Source organism: Hyposmocoma kahamanoa, unplaced genomic scaffold, assembly GCF_003589595.1.
Source record: "Hyposmocoma kahamanoa isolate Upper Pololo Valley unplaced genomic scaffold, ASM358959v1 95, whole genome shotgun sequence".
Taxonomy (NCBI): Eukaryota; Metazoa; Arthropoda; class Insecta; order Lepidoptera; family Cosmopterigidae; genus Hyposmocoma; species Hyposmocoma kahamanoa.
In genome coordinates this window covers 1,064,287-1,083,634 of record NW_020654972.1, presented here as the reverse complement: position 1 = coordinate 1,083,634, position 19,348 = coordinate 1,064,287, and the positions used below count along the sequence as shown (strand labels likewise).

Here is a 19,348-nt window from a genome sequence, read left to right as displayed (position 1 = left end):
CAAGTCCCATGTGCCTATAATTTCACCAGCACCCTTACTTTTCAAAGTCGGAACATAGTAATGCTGACATGACTGCTTGGCGGCAGATATAGGTAAGGTTGCAGTACTTCCCTGGACGAACACTTTCACAAGGCGCTCTACTGCTACTAAATTCTACTAGGTACGAGGCTGGACCCGAATTCACGGCGTCTGCTCAAGAGGTGGTAAGTCAAACCATTAAGCTACCACGGCTTTTAGGTGATAAACCTTTGAATAACTGCGAAATCCTATACGATACACGTATATACTTATCTAGGTAGTTGTCGAATCCCTATTTAATGTTAACACAACTCGAACGATCGTTCACCTCCGCCTAATTATTGCTCGTTAGCGCGAAAACAGTTAAATTTCCATTGTTTAGTCGTTGCGAATTGCCATCATCGTGTAAGCGTTGGTAATTGGGATATTTACCCTGCGATTTTAACGAATAAAGCAGTATGAGTAAATTTTATTGCTGTTGTGTGGTCTTCATTTATTTTGGACTCTTATTGCTTTTGAAAATAATTTCGCTTCCACATTTATATGGCGAACGGATATGGAGTGGTATACCCTACCCGCAGATTTGTTCCCTGAATGGCATGACTTGGGCCTTTTCAAGGCGAGAGTGAACAGGCATTATTTAGGTGTGCATGCTCCATCGTCAATTTCATTATTACTTTCCATAAGGTGAGATGCGCACTTGCTTTTATATAAAAAAAACTTTACCAACTATTTTTTGTTTATAATATCTAGTGACGGGACGAACAAGTCGTGCGCCTGATGGTAAGCTACATGCCTGTCCATAACAATTGCAGTGCCACTCAGAGCTTTAAATTGCAAAGATCTGAGAGGCACTGCCATTGCGCCAGTCACCCTGAGACATAAGTTGACAAGTCCCACATGCCTATAATTTCACCAGCAACCTTACCCTTCAGAACCGAAACACACTAATACTGAAATTACTGCTTGGCGGCAGTACTTCCCTGGGCGAACTCTTTCACATGGATCTCTACTGCTACTAAAACTAAACTGTCTCTGTGGTCGAACGGTTGCCATCCTGATCTGCCACGCAGAGGTCCTAGGTTCGATTCCCGGGCCGGGAGAAATATTTGCAAGGATTACATTCATTTTTCTCGTGAGTTTGGGTGTAATTTGTGGTTGTCTCTGCGTGTATAGCACCCGCGACACAGGACTTTCGGTATAGTGCGGGACTATGGTGTGTGCGTTAAAAAAAATCATTCTCTATGGCAATAAATTTGTGACAACGCTTCTTGATTTTCACATCAGTCTACCGATTGTTTTATTCCTAGCTGGCAGAAATACGATACTCAGAACGTTTATAAAAGCGAATGTAATGGTTGTTGGAAATGTTATTGAAAAATATTTGTAAATATATGTAATATTAATAAACCGTAAAGAATATACAGCAGCTCTTTGACTTACTCAAGACACATAAAGCATCTCAGTATCATTGTTCATCCGAGCAAATAGTACCTTCATAAAGACTGACAGGCAGACAACATTGTATTTTCTACAAAAATATGTTTAGTATAATACGGTTCAAAGATTTTAGTACGGAAATATACCTCGCTTCTTTTCTGAAGTTCATATTGCGATAGAATTTTTAAGATGAGTAAAGTGGGATTTATACAGAAAACTTTGTTGGCTTATAGATAAATTATTTTGGCAAATGTTACGCAAGTAAAATACGTAGTAGTTAGTTGCAATAGACTTCTTTGTGAAAGAGTTCGTCCCGGAACGTTATGGGGATGTATTGTTACCTTACTTATTACAGCCGCAAAGCTGTTTATGCTCACATTAGTGCTATTTGGTTTTGAAGGGTAAGGGGTACTGGTGAAATTACAGACACGTGGGACTTGTTAACTTATGTCTCAGGATAAAGGGCGCAGTAGTCGTGCACCTCAAATTTTCACGATTTAAAGCTCTGAGTGGCACTGCAACTGTTATAGATAGGCGTGCCGTTTATCACCAGTATAAAAAGTTTACAAATAAATTTTTTACTTGGTGAAATTGTAAACAATTTGGATTTGCATAAAAATACGTATAAAAACCTAGGAATGGAATAAGAAAGTCATGTGAAATCTTCCAAAAATAAATAAATATAAAAATAAAGTGTTCGTTTTCCTTTAAAGTTGGCAGTTAGATCTTTTCTTCATAAAGATATATGATTTTTTTTTTAATTTATTGCTGGCCATGGAAACAAAGTCTTTCAGCCGAAAACATAAACGTTTAATTATATTTCTGTAAATATGGCCACCACAAAGAGGATAGGCAATTTGAGGCGGCGTGCTTGGATTGACTCGGGAATCCTTAGAACGGGCCGATACGGGTATTTTAGTTCGAGATTCGTATAATTTCGCGTTTTAATCTTCGATTAAGGCACAATAGCACTATACTATTCCATTTTAAACTAGATTTCACAAAACAATTGAAAGTCAAAATAAAAACGACACTTTTCCCTCCAAAAGGTCCAGAGCGAATTCCCCGATATATGATATGATAGCTAAGTGTTGCCATGAGAACGTAGACATTATAAATGTGTGTATATTTGGCTTATACAAGTTAAGATATATTATTTACTTAAATTCTGCAATTTTAATATAATGACCCTGATTGCACAGGAAATATTTTTTAATTATTACAAAAAATAAAAAAATAACGGACTTTTTATTTTCGGTTTTCAGTTCCGGTCGTAATGTGACGTATACTAAAATTACAGAATCATTCAAATAGCTGTCCGCAAAGTGGAACCGAGTAGAGGTGTAATTAATTTTGACAGGTAATATCAAACAATCCAATGTTTTTGTGAAGCAATGCACTTATCAAACCGTGCAGGATTGTCGGTTTTGTGTTGATTATTTATCGCCCAATATTCAATTGATTTTAATGCATTTTAAACATAATGGATTAAAGCTGAAATATCCGGTTTAAAAAATTTCTGTTTAAAATCATTGGCGGAAACCATTTTACTTTTATAATATTGAAATTTCTATGTAAAAATTTTTTTAGACGAAAAGGGAGCAATCCCACTCTATATCCACCTCGTGATCATAAGGACTCTTCATTGGTGCGCTCGATAATAACAAGTATTAATAGAAACTAATAAAAAAAACAAGATTCATGATTCAGTGCGGGGCTTCATCCCTTTCCCCGCCGTTTTCGTTTCATGGTGTTTTTAGATTAATTTGAATTTGGAAATTATTCAAATAGAAGTATTTTGTAATAATATCTTTAAATTTGAACGGAACTCGATTTACAACAACTACTAAGTTCTAAAACGTTTCTGTTATCGTTTTCTAGCGTTAATGGGTTTTAACCTAATTTAAACCAGGCGTTAACAAATCACTGGGTTAAAACCCGTTTGCCTATTTCTGATTGTAACGAATCACCCTAAATATTTACAGCTAATGTAGCGGCACACCAATCAACTATATTACGTCAATTAGAGATCGATTGATTGATATTAGTATCTAAATCAATTATAGTTATTAAAACCACTTATTGAAACTATATAACGTCGAATTTATACACCAAATAGATATTTTATATTATTTTGATTAATGATTCATTCACAAAATCGTGCGTGACACAAGGAAATCATGAATTTCAATGATTTTTAAACAGTCAGTAGGTAATTTGTATGAATACACGTGATACCGAAATGGTACAAGTAACCCTGGAAGTTTTTGATATAATATTCGTAGCCTAAGCTTTATAAAGGTTGTTTGTTGTCAAAAAAATTAAAACAAAATCAGTAGGAACTAATACTTACTGTCAAGCCATTTAGAGTCATATTTCAAAGTTCTTTTGAAAGAATATTGTATTCGCGTTGTGGTAAGATTGTGGAGATCAGTCCTGAAGATCACAGTATCTGCCTTGGTGAATTCCGCATTGGTGCCAGAGTACAGAGCTGGTAGGTTTCCTGGGTTACCTCTCTCGACCCAAAGAGCTGTAGAATTGTCAGCTGGGTCAAAGGGACACTTGGCGACTCCCATGCCGATGCCTGGGACATACTCGTGTCTCGGCAGGTGGGTTAAATTGGACTGAAACAATAAAGAAAGGTCATCTTTATTCCCCTTTTTTTAAAAGTTTTGTAGTTATATTGGAACCATGTAATAATATTATAAATAAAATATTTCACTGCGTCGTATTACCCCTTATACACCCCATATCTGAGAACGGGCCTTTTCTATGGACGGCGTAAGGTATCTTAGTATGACAAGAAACTGAATGAAAATAGATTTTTTTGATAATTCGTTAACTACGAACAAACCGGCCCGTATTAAGCACCGTATTAAATCACCCGTATTAAACCGGCCCGTAACTAAGAACTGTTTACTAACTATAAATGGTTTTATTTATTAACTAGAAGTTGTCAGCAACATGCACAAGACGTAGGAAAATTAGAATCTATTGTCAGTCATGATAAGATAAACGAAGCGGACGAGATTGTTTTCATAACTATTATTTGAATCGCAGTAGTAATCAGGAATATTACATTCTTGTTTCTGGTTGAATCTCTATATTTGCATTTAGCAGGAATCAAACTGAGAAGATAGATAAACTTGGCTGTAATTTAACGTTAATGACATCACGGTTGTTAGAATTCCAAAGAAAAAACATACTTAAATGAAGTTCAAACAAAGTGAACTAAAAATTACCCTGCCCGCATAAGTCGATATGTTGGTATATTGTACTAGTGTCAGCAAAGTGAATAACAAAGTAATACAAAATGTCTGTTTTAGGGGAACATTATTTATTTACATAGATACGTACAAGTTCCCCAAGTGTTGCCGTAAAAATGAAATGTAAAATTTTTTACGCTCGATACTTCAATTTTATGCGCAATTTATCAAAAACATTTCTAAAAAAAATAAAGTAACGAGCGGATTTATGCGTTTCAAAGTCAGCTACAGCGGACTGGCCGCCCAACGCCCTGCAAGCCCCTGCACAACTCAACAACACATCTGCTATTAATTCTTCCAAAAATTTATGTCGGCTTAACGTTTGACGCGATTTATTAACCGGCACTTATTATTTTAGAGGCGCTTGAGTTTTTTCCTGTTCCGAATTCTCTAGTGAATTCGTCTATTAGTATAATGCGATGGGTGGCGGTACGGTTTTCGAAATTATCATAAAATTACTAAATGTAGCATAAACGTGGGGTGGGCAGCGGGCCCGTCGCGGTGGATTGAGACTTTATGTAAATTTTAACGACGCTGCGACCATCGAGGCCACCTGTGACCCGCCTCCCCTCGGCCCTCGCACCTCGCCCGCGGCACCTGTCGAAAACCTATGTCGTTTTTATTTCAATAAGCTGAGGATTAAATTAGGCATGCGAAGACGTGGCGTCCCGCGTTCTACAACGCCGTCAATTTATCTCGACCGACAGCCTGTGCGTCGCCCCAGGGCAACCGCCATTGGTTTTCCTCGTTCTTGTAGCCTGTTATGTACCTCACACACGATTCAGTAAACCATTGTAGCTTTACAAGCTGTATACATACACGAACTAGTATAAGTCATGTTAATAATCTGAGTATTGATCGATTTATACGTGTCTCTAAACAAACTCGGCTCTATTTCTGTATAATTGAAACGTGTCACGCATTGAAAGAAAATTAATAGGGAAACAAATAGATATTTAGCAGGTATGGTTGACTTCCTCGCCATAAATACCTACGGTTTAGGTACTATATGCGTATAACACCAGTACAATAATCGTCTTCGCAGAAAACATGACGTTGAGTTATACGTTTTCTTTCTTTTCTTCGAAGAACTGTACCTACAGTAAATCCATGGTATAGGAGTTAGCGTCAAGTTCTGCCCACTATTCTACCGGATACAGATATTGCCAGCCACATGGTGCTTAGTCGAAGAGCCGTCTATGTAAGCATACTTTGTTTAAATAAACACCGCGAGAACTTTACACTGCTGTAAACCGCTGTTTTCTTTTGCCTGGCATTATTTTCCCTCGCGTATCGGGGTCGTCCTAAGTCCAGAATAAACAAGCAAATGGATCGGACGGAAGAGCTCCCGGGCCTTCCCCTTACAGAATAAGAAAGTTTGTCGACGAATCCGCAAGACCCCTCATTAGGTCCTCAGTTTTGTTTGTTTACGAAATTAGCATTCAGAAAGCCTTTCAACGATGGAACGGACGGGTTGTTGACGCGTAATGATGTGGCATTGATAAACTTTAATGTCGCGGAATTTGCATCTTTTAGAGACATTTACATTTTGAAGGCGCTGCTTGAAATGTTTTGTTTTTATGACGCTTACAATTAGACTGTCGAAAGTGTGAGGGAAGGGCTTAGAGTTGTGATTGTTACAGCTTTATTGGTCACAAACGCGATCTACACCTCTCGTCGCTTTCTTAATGGTTCTATAAACTGAACTCTTCTATATTGAAAAAAAAAAGACTATCTTGCACTGATCGTTTTGTACTAATACCAAATTATTCGTACGTGCAAGCGCGCTTCTTCATTTAAGTTTCTGTAACCAAGGTTTATAACAGTGACACCGTGCAGGCAATAAGTGTAAAACTTGAGAAGTAGCAACAACCATAAAATTTAACGTGTACTCTGCACCTAAACTAGTACGTTTAAAACTTTACAACGGCTTTACAAAGTAAAACACGGGAAGATAGTTGGCACCTGCATACGGACCGCATGAAATACGGGAATGGCTTCCCGATACGATGTGAATACGTATCCGAGAGTCGCGGTCTTCCACCACATTTACTACAATAATGTTCGTATTCAACGTCTTGCTGAGGTTCCCCTTTTTGTGTAAGGAAATATGATGCTGAATAGGTAAACATTGCACTTTTAAGGTCGAAAAATATATATTCAATAACAAAATAATACAAATGCATAGGAAATCGATTATCCCTACCTCTATAAGGATTAAATGTAATACTTTAAATATAATACACAAAAGAGACTGAATTATAACGAAAATTTCAATTCTTCGTGACGCTAATGTCAAAAACATAAAAGAAAATCTTTCTTTCAAGTCAGCAAGCCGTAAAGGCCTTCTTGTCTGGTTTAGTATCCTTTTTATTGGGCATGGAATTTCAATATACTAAGATCAATATAACCACAAATGTGATCTCCCTTCGTAAGCGACAACTACCTCTACGTTTGGGAGCGGTTATATAATCGCATCAAAGTTTCATGATTGCGTCGTATATTGCGAGAATTATCTTTGTCGCCGCATGTATCGGGAAGTTACTTTCAAAAGCACAAGGCATGTTCAAGTTGTCGAGGTTGCGGGGAAACTTGTGACAACCACGTCACTATCAGATAATACGGAACCGGATACCTAATTACTCGCATACACATTGTCCCTACACTCTAACACAGAAACATATACATTTATTGACTACTGTTGTTTTATTGTTTATTCTTTAAAACTAAAGTTGTGAAATTGCATTTGCTTTTCAAGGTTGTCTCCTCGAAGAATGATTGACCCCCATAATACAGATTTTCTCGTTTGGGAAGGCAGTGACCAAAAGTGCTGTATTCCTACAGTCTTTTCTTGTCCATCTAGTTCAGGTTCACTTAGCGATTCTGTTATTAGGCTTTGCTCAATATTATTTTCTCATTATCATAATTATCACCAATATCACCTTCATCGTCATCATAATTATCAACGACACCACCTTCGTCGTCGTCGTCGTCATGACTACCATTAAGAGTGAGAGGTTACACATGGCGACATTTAGTAGCGATGCAAAGCGCGTTCATGAAACGCGGGATTGCATCGCTATACTTGCAATTTACAGGCGATTGCATCGAAGCAAACGCGCGACTGCAACGATACAAACGCGCGATTGCATCGATGCAATCGCCTATAAATCCCAAGTGTAGCAATGCAATCGCGCATTTGTATCGACGCAGTCGCGCGCTTTAATCGCTGCCTAAAATCGCGCTGGTGTGTAAAAGTAGACGATTAGTGACTACATCGCTACTGCATCGAGGCTAAAACTTGCCCTGTGTAACCGCTCTAACGCCACCTTCTTTATCATTATTGTCATAATCATTATCGATGTCATTGTTATTGTACTATATTTCAATTTGTACACAGAAAAAAAGGATTTCTACTAATAAGAAAGAGCAATTTCTCAAAATATGCATTTGCTAATTCTGAAAAAATATTTATTAAAAGTAATAAAATATTGTCATTACAAAAATACTGCTTATCTTTTTTTAATACAATTTTACTCTTAACTTTATTCTAACTTTGAGACAAATACGTTCACTTTAAGATTTTATTTCATTTCTAATCAATTAATTGGACATTACTCACATCAAGAAATTTTTAACTCTTACATTAAACAATTTAAATAATCTTAAATGAATTCAAAATTTCTTGGGTGTATTTTAAGAAAATATATTCTTAAACAAAAAAGAAGTTGTTTTCTATTCAGATTAATATACTAAATTCTAGAGTATATTCTTAAAGCAACATTTCGTTGCGTTTTCATAGTCAATGTTGCAGTGACATATCGCCGAAGGCGCACGCGGTAACGATTACTTTTACTTGTGCTTGTAATCATAAAAATCATAAACAGTTATTTATCCAAAGCAACAATACGTAGTATCTCTAGTTTGTTAGGGTGTTATTTATAGTCATAATTTAAGGAATTTGGTTACAGCATGAAATCAAACTATACTTGTAACAAGCACAACTTTAACATGCAATAGTTCCATCACGCCACTGCTAGATGGCATTAGTTGTACTCTGAAACGCGTTATCGTTTTGTTAACTTCAATAGTATAAAGTCATCTCATATCTTTAGAAGTGTTAGTGCTTTCTGCCGCTGTAGCATTTATGCGGCACTGAGAGTCGTATTCTAGAACTCTATTCAATGCTCAAGTCAGGATTTGAGTATAGTTTAAAGCACTCGAAATCATACTCAAGTCCCTGCCATTAGGGTCGTATTTCCAGTGCAATCCTGACTTGAGCATTGAGTAGAGTTCTAGAATACGACCCTGAATGGTCCTCAAGTATTTGAGAAGATTCCGTCCTAATTCTGCTACTTTAAGGTTTGGCACTAAACTGTGTGGCTTTCACGCTAGTGAGACATACTGTTGGGTCCATAACCCTGTAAATTTACCCTTTTTGATATTAGAAAACATAAATCTTCAGTCAAATAATTAAGTACCTCCCAATTTTTCATTCTTTTTTTTTCAAATCAAAATCGGACATATCTAATAACAAACAAATATTTCGTTGAATCTAGAGTGACTTGAAGTAAATTAATTTGCTCTTGGATTAAATATTTGTCTTGTAACTAAAATACACTTTTGAGACTTTTTTTACTATTATCAAGTAATTATTCTCTAGCGTCTATAGGGAGAGGATCGTTTTGTTGGATTTAATAAATTTGTCTTCATAAAAAGAATTTTGTCTTTTTCTAAGTAATCTGTTTTTACCGTGTACGTATTATCATAGAATAACATAGAATAACATAGTATAACAGATATATGTACATGTAACATAATTTTGTTACTACTACGAATAGACACACAGAACACACACAGAAAAACGTTTTGCGATCGTTAAACTATTACAGTGTTCTTTCTTAAACGATTGCCTCAAGTGTCGGTAAAATTTACAACTATGCGAATAATAATTTCGTTTTCTTATCTATCTTCACATATAAACGTTTAGCACGGACGATATGGTTATCGTATAAGACTCAACAGTTAGTCTGCTGAAGTGCAAGACGCAAAAGTCTGCATACTCAGAATACTCTAAGAGCGCCGAAACTTCAGAACAAGTTCTGCAGCCCGTATCGTTACGAGGTTCATTGTGCATTCCTTAAATAGAAATAGGCAACTTGGAGGTGTGACACGTGAAAAGATAACTGCACTATAAAGGCGCAAATGGAGGATATATTTAGTACCTATTCTACAAACTTTAAAATATAACTTTCACATGTCATCTAATGCACGTCGTTAGAACTGTTCTAAAATTGTTCTCAGACTTTCGAAAGTAGATCAGTTATTTTCATCACATGTTATAAAATGTGTAAGAAATTTTGTTGCATGTAGAAATGTTTATAATATTCTAGCTTTAAATACAAAATGTCAGTGCCTTACATTGACTTTTGTAAGTCAATGGTGCTTTAGCACGTAAATATTGTTGTGTTTACACATTTTTTACGCTATTATACTAACTGCGTCGTTAACTGCCTCCGTAGCCGAACGGTTATCATGCCGGACTGCCGCGCAGACGTCTCAGGTTCGATTCCCAGGCCGGGAGAAATATTTGTATGGCCTACATTTATTTCTCTCGTGAGCTTGTGTGTAATTTGTGGTTGTCTGTGTGTGTCCATGGCACCCGCGACGCAGGGTTTCCCTAGTGCAGGGCTATGTTGAGTGTGTGCGTTATAATTATTATAAAAATGAATGAATGCATAGATATCAATGAAAAATGTCTGCAACTGGATGGCAAGCGGTTATAAATTGTCGCAGAATAAAACTGTGAACAATCGTAAAACTACACATAAAGTAAAACGAGATGATATTGGGCTCTAATTCCAAGTGGGATAGATACCGCACCTGCTCGCTGCACGCTCGTTGCTGATGTACGACGGTAGAATTCAGATCACTATCCGCATTGTATGAAACTACATATATACTCGAATTACACATAAATGTAAACGGGATATAGTTTCATTATTATGGAATCCGTATTATGAAAAATAAGGACATATTTTTGATGTACCTTCTACAGTTGAGAGTAACTAAGTAACAGTAATTTATAAAGAAGATAACGTAACGTAATTGTGGGACATAGAGTACACTAAGCTAGGATTATGTTATATCCTTTGAGTCTGGATTAGTAAAGACCGCCACCTTAAATAGTTAAGTGATTAATTACCTAGTAGCCACTAGAATGCAAATGTATTAAGTAAAATTTACTTATAGTAATATTTGCAATTTATAAGTTCATTGAATGTTACGATGTTTGACCACCACGACATTCAATTATTTTTGTGGAATTACTCCACTACTTTGTAATAATTATGAATACAAAGAACGAACACTAAAAAAAATTCCTTCTAAAACGCTATGCCAACTAAGCCACGGAACGAATCAGCCGAGTTTACGAATTTTTTTGCATATTTTTGTTTTTGGTTTTTAACCTTCGTTTAATCGTTCTGTGGCTTAGTTAGAATAGCGCCTTACACGGTTTGCTGGAAGACGTTGGTTCGAATCCAGCAGAATCGAAGGAATTTTTCTTACTATTCGACGTCTGTATTAATAATTATAATAATTCTTATTTTATAGACTATCATGAGATACATAAATCAAATAAACACGCCCTTTGATCCGACTTGCCTCGAACCAGTGTCTGTCGCCTCCCGTAGTTAGTCTAAACAGAGGGTCTTTAAAATAAGTCAGTGTTAAGAAGCAGTTCATGTTCTTGTAAGTTTGTAAAGAGAACGAATACTTAAAACTGTAGTAGTTTCTTCTGTAGTTAATTAATGCTTTCGTAGATGTGTAATACCCTAATCGCTTTTATGTTTCTTTTTCGAAATGGCAATAAAACCATATTACGTTGACGTTTACAATAAACAAAACGAATATTCTCAGTACCAAATCCTTGCATTGCAAAATGACCTAGGTTATTCTTTCTTTTTTTTTCTTAAAGTTTTATTTATTCTTAAAGATAAACTTGTGCATTATTTAGTGCTGAATTAAAGGTACGAATATACAAATGTTCGAAATGTACATCATCATCATTAACACATTTGTGTGCACCACTGGACGGGTCTTCTTTCAGGCTTAGGTCGTAGTCCGCCACGCTGGCCCAATGCGGGTTGGGATCTTCACCCGTTTTCCGACGGAGGGTTGTGAACCGATGTTTTCCTTCATCGAGAAGCTCATGATAAATTTCAAATTAAATTTCGCACATAATTTCCGAACAATTCAGATGTGCGAACCCACTTTCGAACCCACAGCTTCTGCTTGAGAGACGGTAGACCATTGGGCTACCACGGTTTCTTCTTCTTCGAAATGTACAAGTCAAAATTTATATCAAAATTTAACTTAAAATTAAAGATTACTTAAAATAGAATACAAATATTATTTGGAGTTAATTCTAAACAAAATAACAGAATAGCCGGCACTATCCATAAAAGTCTCTGCGACAAGCGCTATCTTACTGATTTGTTTGTTATCACTACAAATTAGAGTAACTTTGATAAATTTCAGGTTGTTAATGTGAAACAAACCAGTGTACCAGTAGGTACTAAATACCAGTCAACGCTGTCTTGTATCACGATTAGCAATCCTCTTGAGCTATTGGTCCATGGTATAACCCAATTACATGCTGTTTAAAGTATCATGATGTCACATTTGCGTTTTTATCTCAACTCTAGTTTTTTTACTTGATTGTGCTATGTTTATTGTTATTTTAATTTCATTACATTGTAATGTGAGTTGTTTGTACCTTTAAGATAATATATTTAAATAGAAACTATTTCATTTTCCGTTACGATTTTTTTCGCAAAAATGAGTACACATGGATTATAAAGCACACTCCCGGAGTGCACGCCTGTTCATAGGTGCCCGTAATGGAAGTTGTTCGCATCTGCTAATGTTAGTTAAAAGCAAATTCACGGTTGAAATGAAAATAGGTAAAATGTTGGCGTATTTATAATTTCATGAATATTAAAGATGTTTTGCACGCCAAAACATCAGTTACGTTGCCTGCATATTTTAGTGAGTATAGTAGATTTTAGTAGATCTTTGTATGAGTAATGATTACAAACTATTGGAGTAATTTCACAAAAATATATGAATATCTTGGTAGTAGAAACATCATGATATTCAATAAAATAAATATTGCAATTTATATAGCGAGATCTCTTGTCAGCCTCTGGTAACTGTAAAGGAGTGAGCGAGGAAGCTTTCAGAAGTTTCTCATAGGTGGAGTTGACGGCAATAAATATCCGTTTAAGCCTAATACAAAAAACTGTAACACGATTAGCTCAGTTGTAAGAGGGATGGCCCCGGTGTGGAAACAGATGCTGATTCGATAACAGTGGCCAACTGCCTGTGTGAAATAACAGGCCCTTTACACTTCAAAACCGGAAAAAATGTGTAATGCTGACATTACTGCTTGGCGGCAGAAATAGGTAAGGTGGCAGTACTTCCCTGGACAAACTTATTCACAAGAAGCTCTACTGCTACTAAATCACCTCATGTGACATACGTACCAACCATCGAACATACTGCACTTAGCATAGCAGTAATACTGCCTCCGTAATCGAACGGTTACCATGCTGGTCTGCCACGCAGAGGTCCCGTGTTCGATTCCCGAGCCGGGAGAAATATTTTTTGTGGCCTACATTTTTTTTGTCTCGTGAGTTTGGATGTAATTTGTGGTTGTCATTGCGTAATTTTGTTATTGTGTGTCCCTTTGTGGGTTTCCCTCGTGTGGGGCTATGAGTGTCTGCGTTATTTATTATTATTATTATTCAAAGACCACATAAATACTAGCTTCCGTGTCATTATTTATTTATAGTTTCGTGTGAAAGAATTTAAGTCGCAGTTTTGTCTGTGTGGAACATTGAGTTTCAGATTCATAAAAGACAAAAAATACTTTAAAGGGGTAGAATAATAAAAGGTATTTTAAGGTGATTTTAGTCAAACTTTTTCACGGTAAGCCTTCTGTGAAAGCGGCGCGGCGTGTACGCAAGTTTTGGTAAGTAATGTTAGTATGAAAACTCTGAACGTTGTAGAACAACTTTCGGTGAGCACACTCAAACTACGGAGACTTATTTTAGGACAAGATTTCATGTAGATTTAGTTGAACTTAGTGGCTTTGCAAACGTAAAGAAAGAACCGTTCAGAAACGTTTCATCATATTTCGTATTCTTAAATCATCATCAAACAATTTATGCGTCCCACTGCTGGGCAGGGTTTAGGCCACATTCCGCCTCTGTGGCTTTAATGTGGGTTGGAGACTCCACACGTTTTCCGAATGTTGTGACCCTTATTCGACGTGTAGGTTTCATCACGATGTTTTTTCCGTTACCGAAAAGCTCATGGTTAATTTTGCACAGAAATTTTAAGAAACTCAGAGGTGTAAGCCCGGACTCGAACCCACGGTCTCTGCTTGAGAGGATAGGTCAAACCATTTGGCTACCATGGCTTTTTTTACATTACGTATTCTTAAGTACAAATTGAAAAACGTATTTAATGTTCAATTTACTGTCCTTGTAGAGGTTTTTCTCTACGAGAACAAAAGCAACGAGCTTGACGCTGGGGCATCCAGAACACCTAAACCAGAATAATTTTAGAGAAGTTTATTTCCCCAAATTAGTCCCATCGGGAATCGACTCAGGGATCTCCTCATCCAGCGTCTATAGCGCCAACCACTGGGCTACCGAGGACGTCGAATCTAATTATTTTAACAAAATGAAAGAAATAAAACCAGGATAATATGGATAAAAGAAAAGAAATGGCACACATTCATTTAAAAGCAGATCCGGGCGTTAAAACCGAAACTGATCACAGGAAAAACAAACAAAAGTATCAATCGTACCGGCACCGGGTAAAATAACAATAGAACAATTTGTACAGCAGATTTAAAACACATCGCATTTATCTTGTTCGAATAAAATGCGATAAGCCGAGCTTATTGATTGTCCCCCTTTAAATTGAAAAGGCTGAATCTGTTTTTCGTCACAAAAATCAAATGAAGCAAAAAAATAAATATGTACGCAATTGACTTTGACGAAGTTGCCATCGATTCCCATCGGTATATTATAATACTACGGAAACCGTTTGGATAATGTAATACAGTTGAATAAACGTGCTCAGCTGATCAAAATGCTAAGTAGATTGCTTATATGCATATAATCTATTTTATAAAATAGAACAATTGGATGTTACGACTTTGCCAACTATTTATGTAAACGTTGAGAGTTAGTAGAGAACGAAATGGTAACGTCGCTAAATGCAAAGAAAACTGTGTATGAGTACCGTATTAGCAAATAAAATTACCATACATGAATGCAAAAAAATCAATAGTTTAAATATTTCAAACTGAAGCCTAGTTATAAGAGGTTTAATTAATCAAACAAGTAAAGTATTTTAAATGTATTATGTATTAATTCTAAAGGAATTACAAATACTTTACTTATTTATATCTTATTGAAATAAAGAACAATGCTATTGCTCTTTGTTTCAATATCTGTCTTGCTAGTACTTATTGATAAGTTTAATTTATTTCAAATTTCCTTTTAATGAATAAATTTAATTTGGTGAAAATCCATGTTGTCAAAATAAAATATTTTGCACAACGTTTGTAGCGTAAATTGGAATTTTTAAAAAATTTAAAAAATTTGGTGAATCAAAAATAAGGAACTTTTGTAACCATACTGAAAAATAGAGTGGATTGCATTAAGGCGAGTCGCTGGAGGAGAGGCGGGAAAACTGTTTGAAACTAAATTAAATAGTTTAGGTATTTACTATTACATATATAACGGTCTTAAAAAATATGCCACACACCTAAGGAATGTGCTAATTTGTTTCACGATAGGATGTACTTCATCCGATCATATAAAATCCTAAAAATAGGCTAAAATAAAAGTCTAAAACGAATTATTTAAGAATAAAATTTCTATTTATTCTTTGCACATAATTTTTATATGGAGATATTTATGTTTAGGTACCACAGAAAACCTGCTAAATTTTGGTTTTCAACTGAAACCCCGTAGTTACTAAATTTACATTTATCCCAAAATTCTCACCTCCTAAAATGTAGGCTCGCGTTGAAATACGCGGGGCGCACTATAAGTTCTCGGAATGAATAAGAAAAAAATACTATAAATGGTCAGAAATGAATCTATTGTTTCTCAGAATATTCCCCGTTAGCGTTAATGCACTTATTCATACGAATGAACCAATTTTGAAAACATTTATGCCACTCCTCCGTGACAATCTCTTAAACATATTATTCATACTCCTCGACAGCCTCATCAGGTGATGAAAATCGTTGACCGCGTAACTGGTTCTTAATTTTTGGAAATAATTAAAAGTCACAAGGTCCCAGGTGTGAGAACCGGCATTATCGTGGTACAAGACTATACGGCGTTTTTACGGAGTTTGTCAATAACTTCCGGCAAACAAATGCTCGTTTACCAATCACTATTCATGGTACAACGATTCTCCAAAGCAACAGTATCCACGTGTCCAGTTTTATTAAAAAAAGAAGTAATCATCCGCTTAGAGGCACTTTCCACGCGCGCCACTTTGGTTGGCTCATCTCGAAAGACCCATACGCTCGATTGCTGCTTTGTTTTGGGATCGTAACTATAAATCCATATTTCATCACCTGTTACTATGTCCCACACCAAATTTCATCTTCGTTGAATCTGGTAAGTATGGCGTTGCACCAAGTGATGCGATCCGTTTTTTGAGTCTCAGTCAAATTATGTGGGATCCACCGAGAGCACAGCTTTTTCACACCCAAATGTTTATGTAGTAATGATTGTATTTGACTCATGCCTATGCTTAAAGATGCCCGAATTTCATGGTATGTCACATGCCTGTCTGTTTGGATCATACGGTGCACAGCATCGACGTTTTTGTTGTTCACAGCAGTGGACGCGCGACCATCATGAAATACATCACTGAGATTCACACGACCGCGTTTGAATTCTGCAAACCAGCTATAAATAGTCGTCTTGCATGGTGCTTCATCGCTTCATCAAAATCAGTTTGAAGCCGAGCGAAGCTCCGCTGAGCTGTCCAATTACACTTAAAGTCGTAGAAAATCATTCTACGAAAATTTTCACGAGTTAAATCCAAGGTGATGTAGACAACCAATTTCTAAAATGACGCCACAATGTAAAAACAAGTGACAGTCAGATGAAACAAACTGTATTCTACAGCCAAAGAGTTGCATTTTCAAATGTTCTAATTCTAATTACTTTTTAAATATTGTTTATGTAAGTGGCCAGTTCCGGAAACTTATAGTACGTCCTACGTATCTCGCCTTAATATTAGACATAACTGGATGATGACATTACCATTTCAGTCACCCGTGAAGAGGAAATGTTGGTTTGTTTGAAAAAACAATAACATGAGATATAATAGTTTCATTTCTAATGTGTAATAATCGTGAAAACCTAAGAACTCGATAAAAAGAACAATGATCGTCAAATTGGCAAGACTGTGAATACACGCAGTCATTTGTTTCCAATACCCGTCCAATCGCAAACAACCATTTGTAACAGATATAAATTGGCGGTTGCAGCAAATATGAAACGTTTGGCTGGGTTCCGTGAGCCTCAACCACGAAGCGCGGCCCTATCAATTGCGTACATGTGATTTCACTCAATTTTTGAAACTGACGCGCCCCAACCCTCGAAGGGAGTGCACGCATAATTCAAATTCTAGATTACCCTGCGATTTTGTAGTGCATAATTTAACATGGTTTTAGATACCTATATTAGATATTTTATTAAACTCTAATATCTTGCGTATTTGTTTTGACAATGCGTCTGCAAAGGTTCATTAAGTGTAAAGAAAAACTCAAAATACTCAATGAATACTTTTTTCTTTATGATACCAAGTAATAGGACGCACAAGTTGTGCGCGTGTCCACAGCAGTTGCGTTGCCTCACTCAGAGTTTTACATTGCAAAGATCTGAGGGGGACTGCCACTGCACCTGTCACCCTGAGACATAAGTTGATAAGTCCCATGTGCCTGTAATTTCGCCAGCACCCTTACTCTTCAAAATTGTAACGCAGTAATTGCTCACATTACTGCTTGGCGGCAGAAATAGGTGGCAGTACTTCCCTGCACGAAGTCTTTCAAATGGAACTCTAGTGAATACAAAATAACATTAAATATTTATTTGTTTCTATATTTCTTCAATTTAATTGAACTCGACATGTCGAAAAGACAAAAACTCTGTCTCCAAAGACAGAATCTCTCTCTCTCTCCAAGGAACGGAATTGTATGAATTAAATGTCGAGCTTTATCTCTGTTTTCGCAGCGTGCTCTATACAAAATAGTTCAACAAGGGCGAGAAGCATCGATGCGCCACCGCATTCATTCTATCCCCACAAGTGTGATATATTTTCAATTTTCAACGTTACTATTTCGGTATACTTTGACGTTGTAATAGCATTCGTATTTTAAAAACTTTGTTGATGAAAAACGTCATAGCCATTGACTTACAAATGGTCATAGCTATAAGATTACAATTAATAGAAAAAATATCTGATTTTTATGCTGAGTACTGATGTGTTGAAGACATAATAACGGCATGTGGAGCGTACGTAACATTTTGATGGCTATAAAAGTTGTTTCCGCTAAATGAGGGTAAACCGCTATTACTGTATAGGATACTTCGAATCCTTCGTCTCGATGTTATCGATGGGCTATTTTCTATCACCTAAACACTCTCTTATCGGCGATCCAAACTGCTGCAGAGGGAGCCAAGCAAACACTATGCAGTTTAAAGAACATTTTGTGCTCAATAAAATCATCCTATGTATACTTTAAAGCGAAAATTTACAGTAATACCATGAAATGACTATAGATTTAGTTTTGGAAAGCGATAAAACGTGTGAAGGGTCAAAACGGGTGCCGATACATCATAAAATTATATGAAAGTCAAGAGCAGGGAAAGTGAGAGGTGAACAGGGCACACCAGAATTTATTGCGGTCTGCTTTCGATACCTATTGTAGAAAACTCGCTTTACGCCTTTAAAAAATAATTTTATGAAAATAACTTTGCTTATCGAGGGGTCCGAACGGCCGGTCATGTCCGCGAATGGGCAGGACGCGATGATATATCTGTTTAGACCTAAATGTATAACGAAATCGGAAATTTTAAAAGTTCGCGTACCTCCGCATGATTTACGCTAGCTCGTATAATGTTCACTGGGAAAGGGGCTTTGGCGGAGTCGTTCAGTTAGAAATTTCTGGTGTGACGCGAAGGAAAATCTGCGCGCTTCTTACAGCGTCATTTAGAGTCAGTACCCGTGAAATTTGTCGCCGTGGAAGCTCCTGCATTATGTACTGCGGATGAATCTTGCTCGCGTCTGATGGCAGCTAGAGCAAGGTGCACAAAAAATGAAGTAGAAGTTTCATACAAAGAAGATGTAAAGGAATTTGATATGAATTAAATGGTATTGAATACTTATTTTCTACAAATTTATTCCAATATATTTTCTCGACTTCATTGAAATTCTGACAATTAATAATATTTTATTATTTTGCCAAGTCAGTGGAAAGCATCCTTCCATAACATACACCACAGCTCATATTC

The 19,348-nt window shown here is 36.5% G+C and overlaps 1 protein-coding gene across 3 annotated transcripts in view; it reads right to left on the bottom strand.

The window, feature by feature from the left end:
* The window catches only part of LOC113238179 (semaphorin-2A), a 512,200-nt gene that overhangs the window by 26,955 nt on the left and 465,897 nt on the right, over nt 1-19,348 (bottom strand). For all 3 annotated transcript variants that reach the window (XM_026474944.1, XM_026474943.1, XM_026474945.1), the window contains one exon: nt 3,812-4,082. In XM_026474944.1, the coding sequence (XP_026330729.1) occupies nt 3,812-4,082 (271 nt within the window). The remainder of the gene's footprint in view (nt 1-3,811; nt 4,083-19,348) is intronic.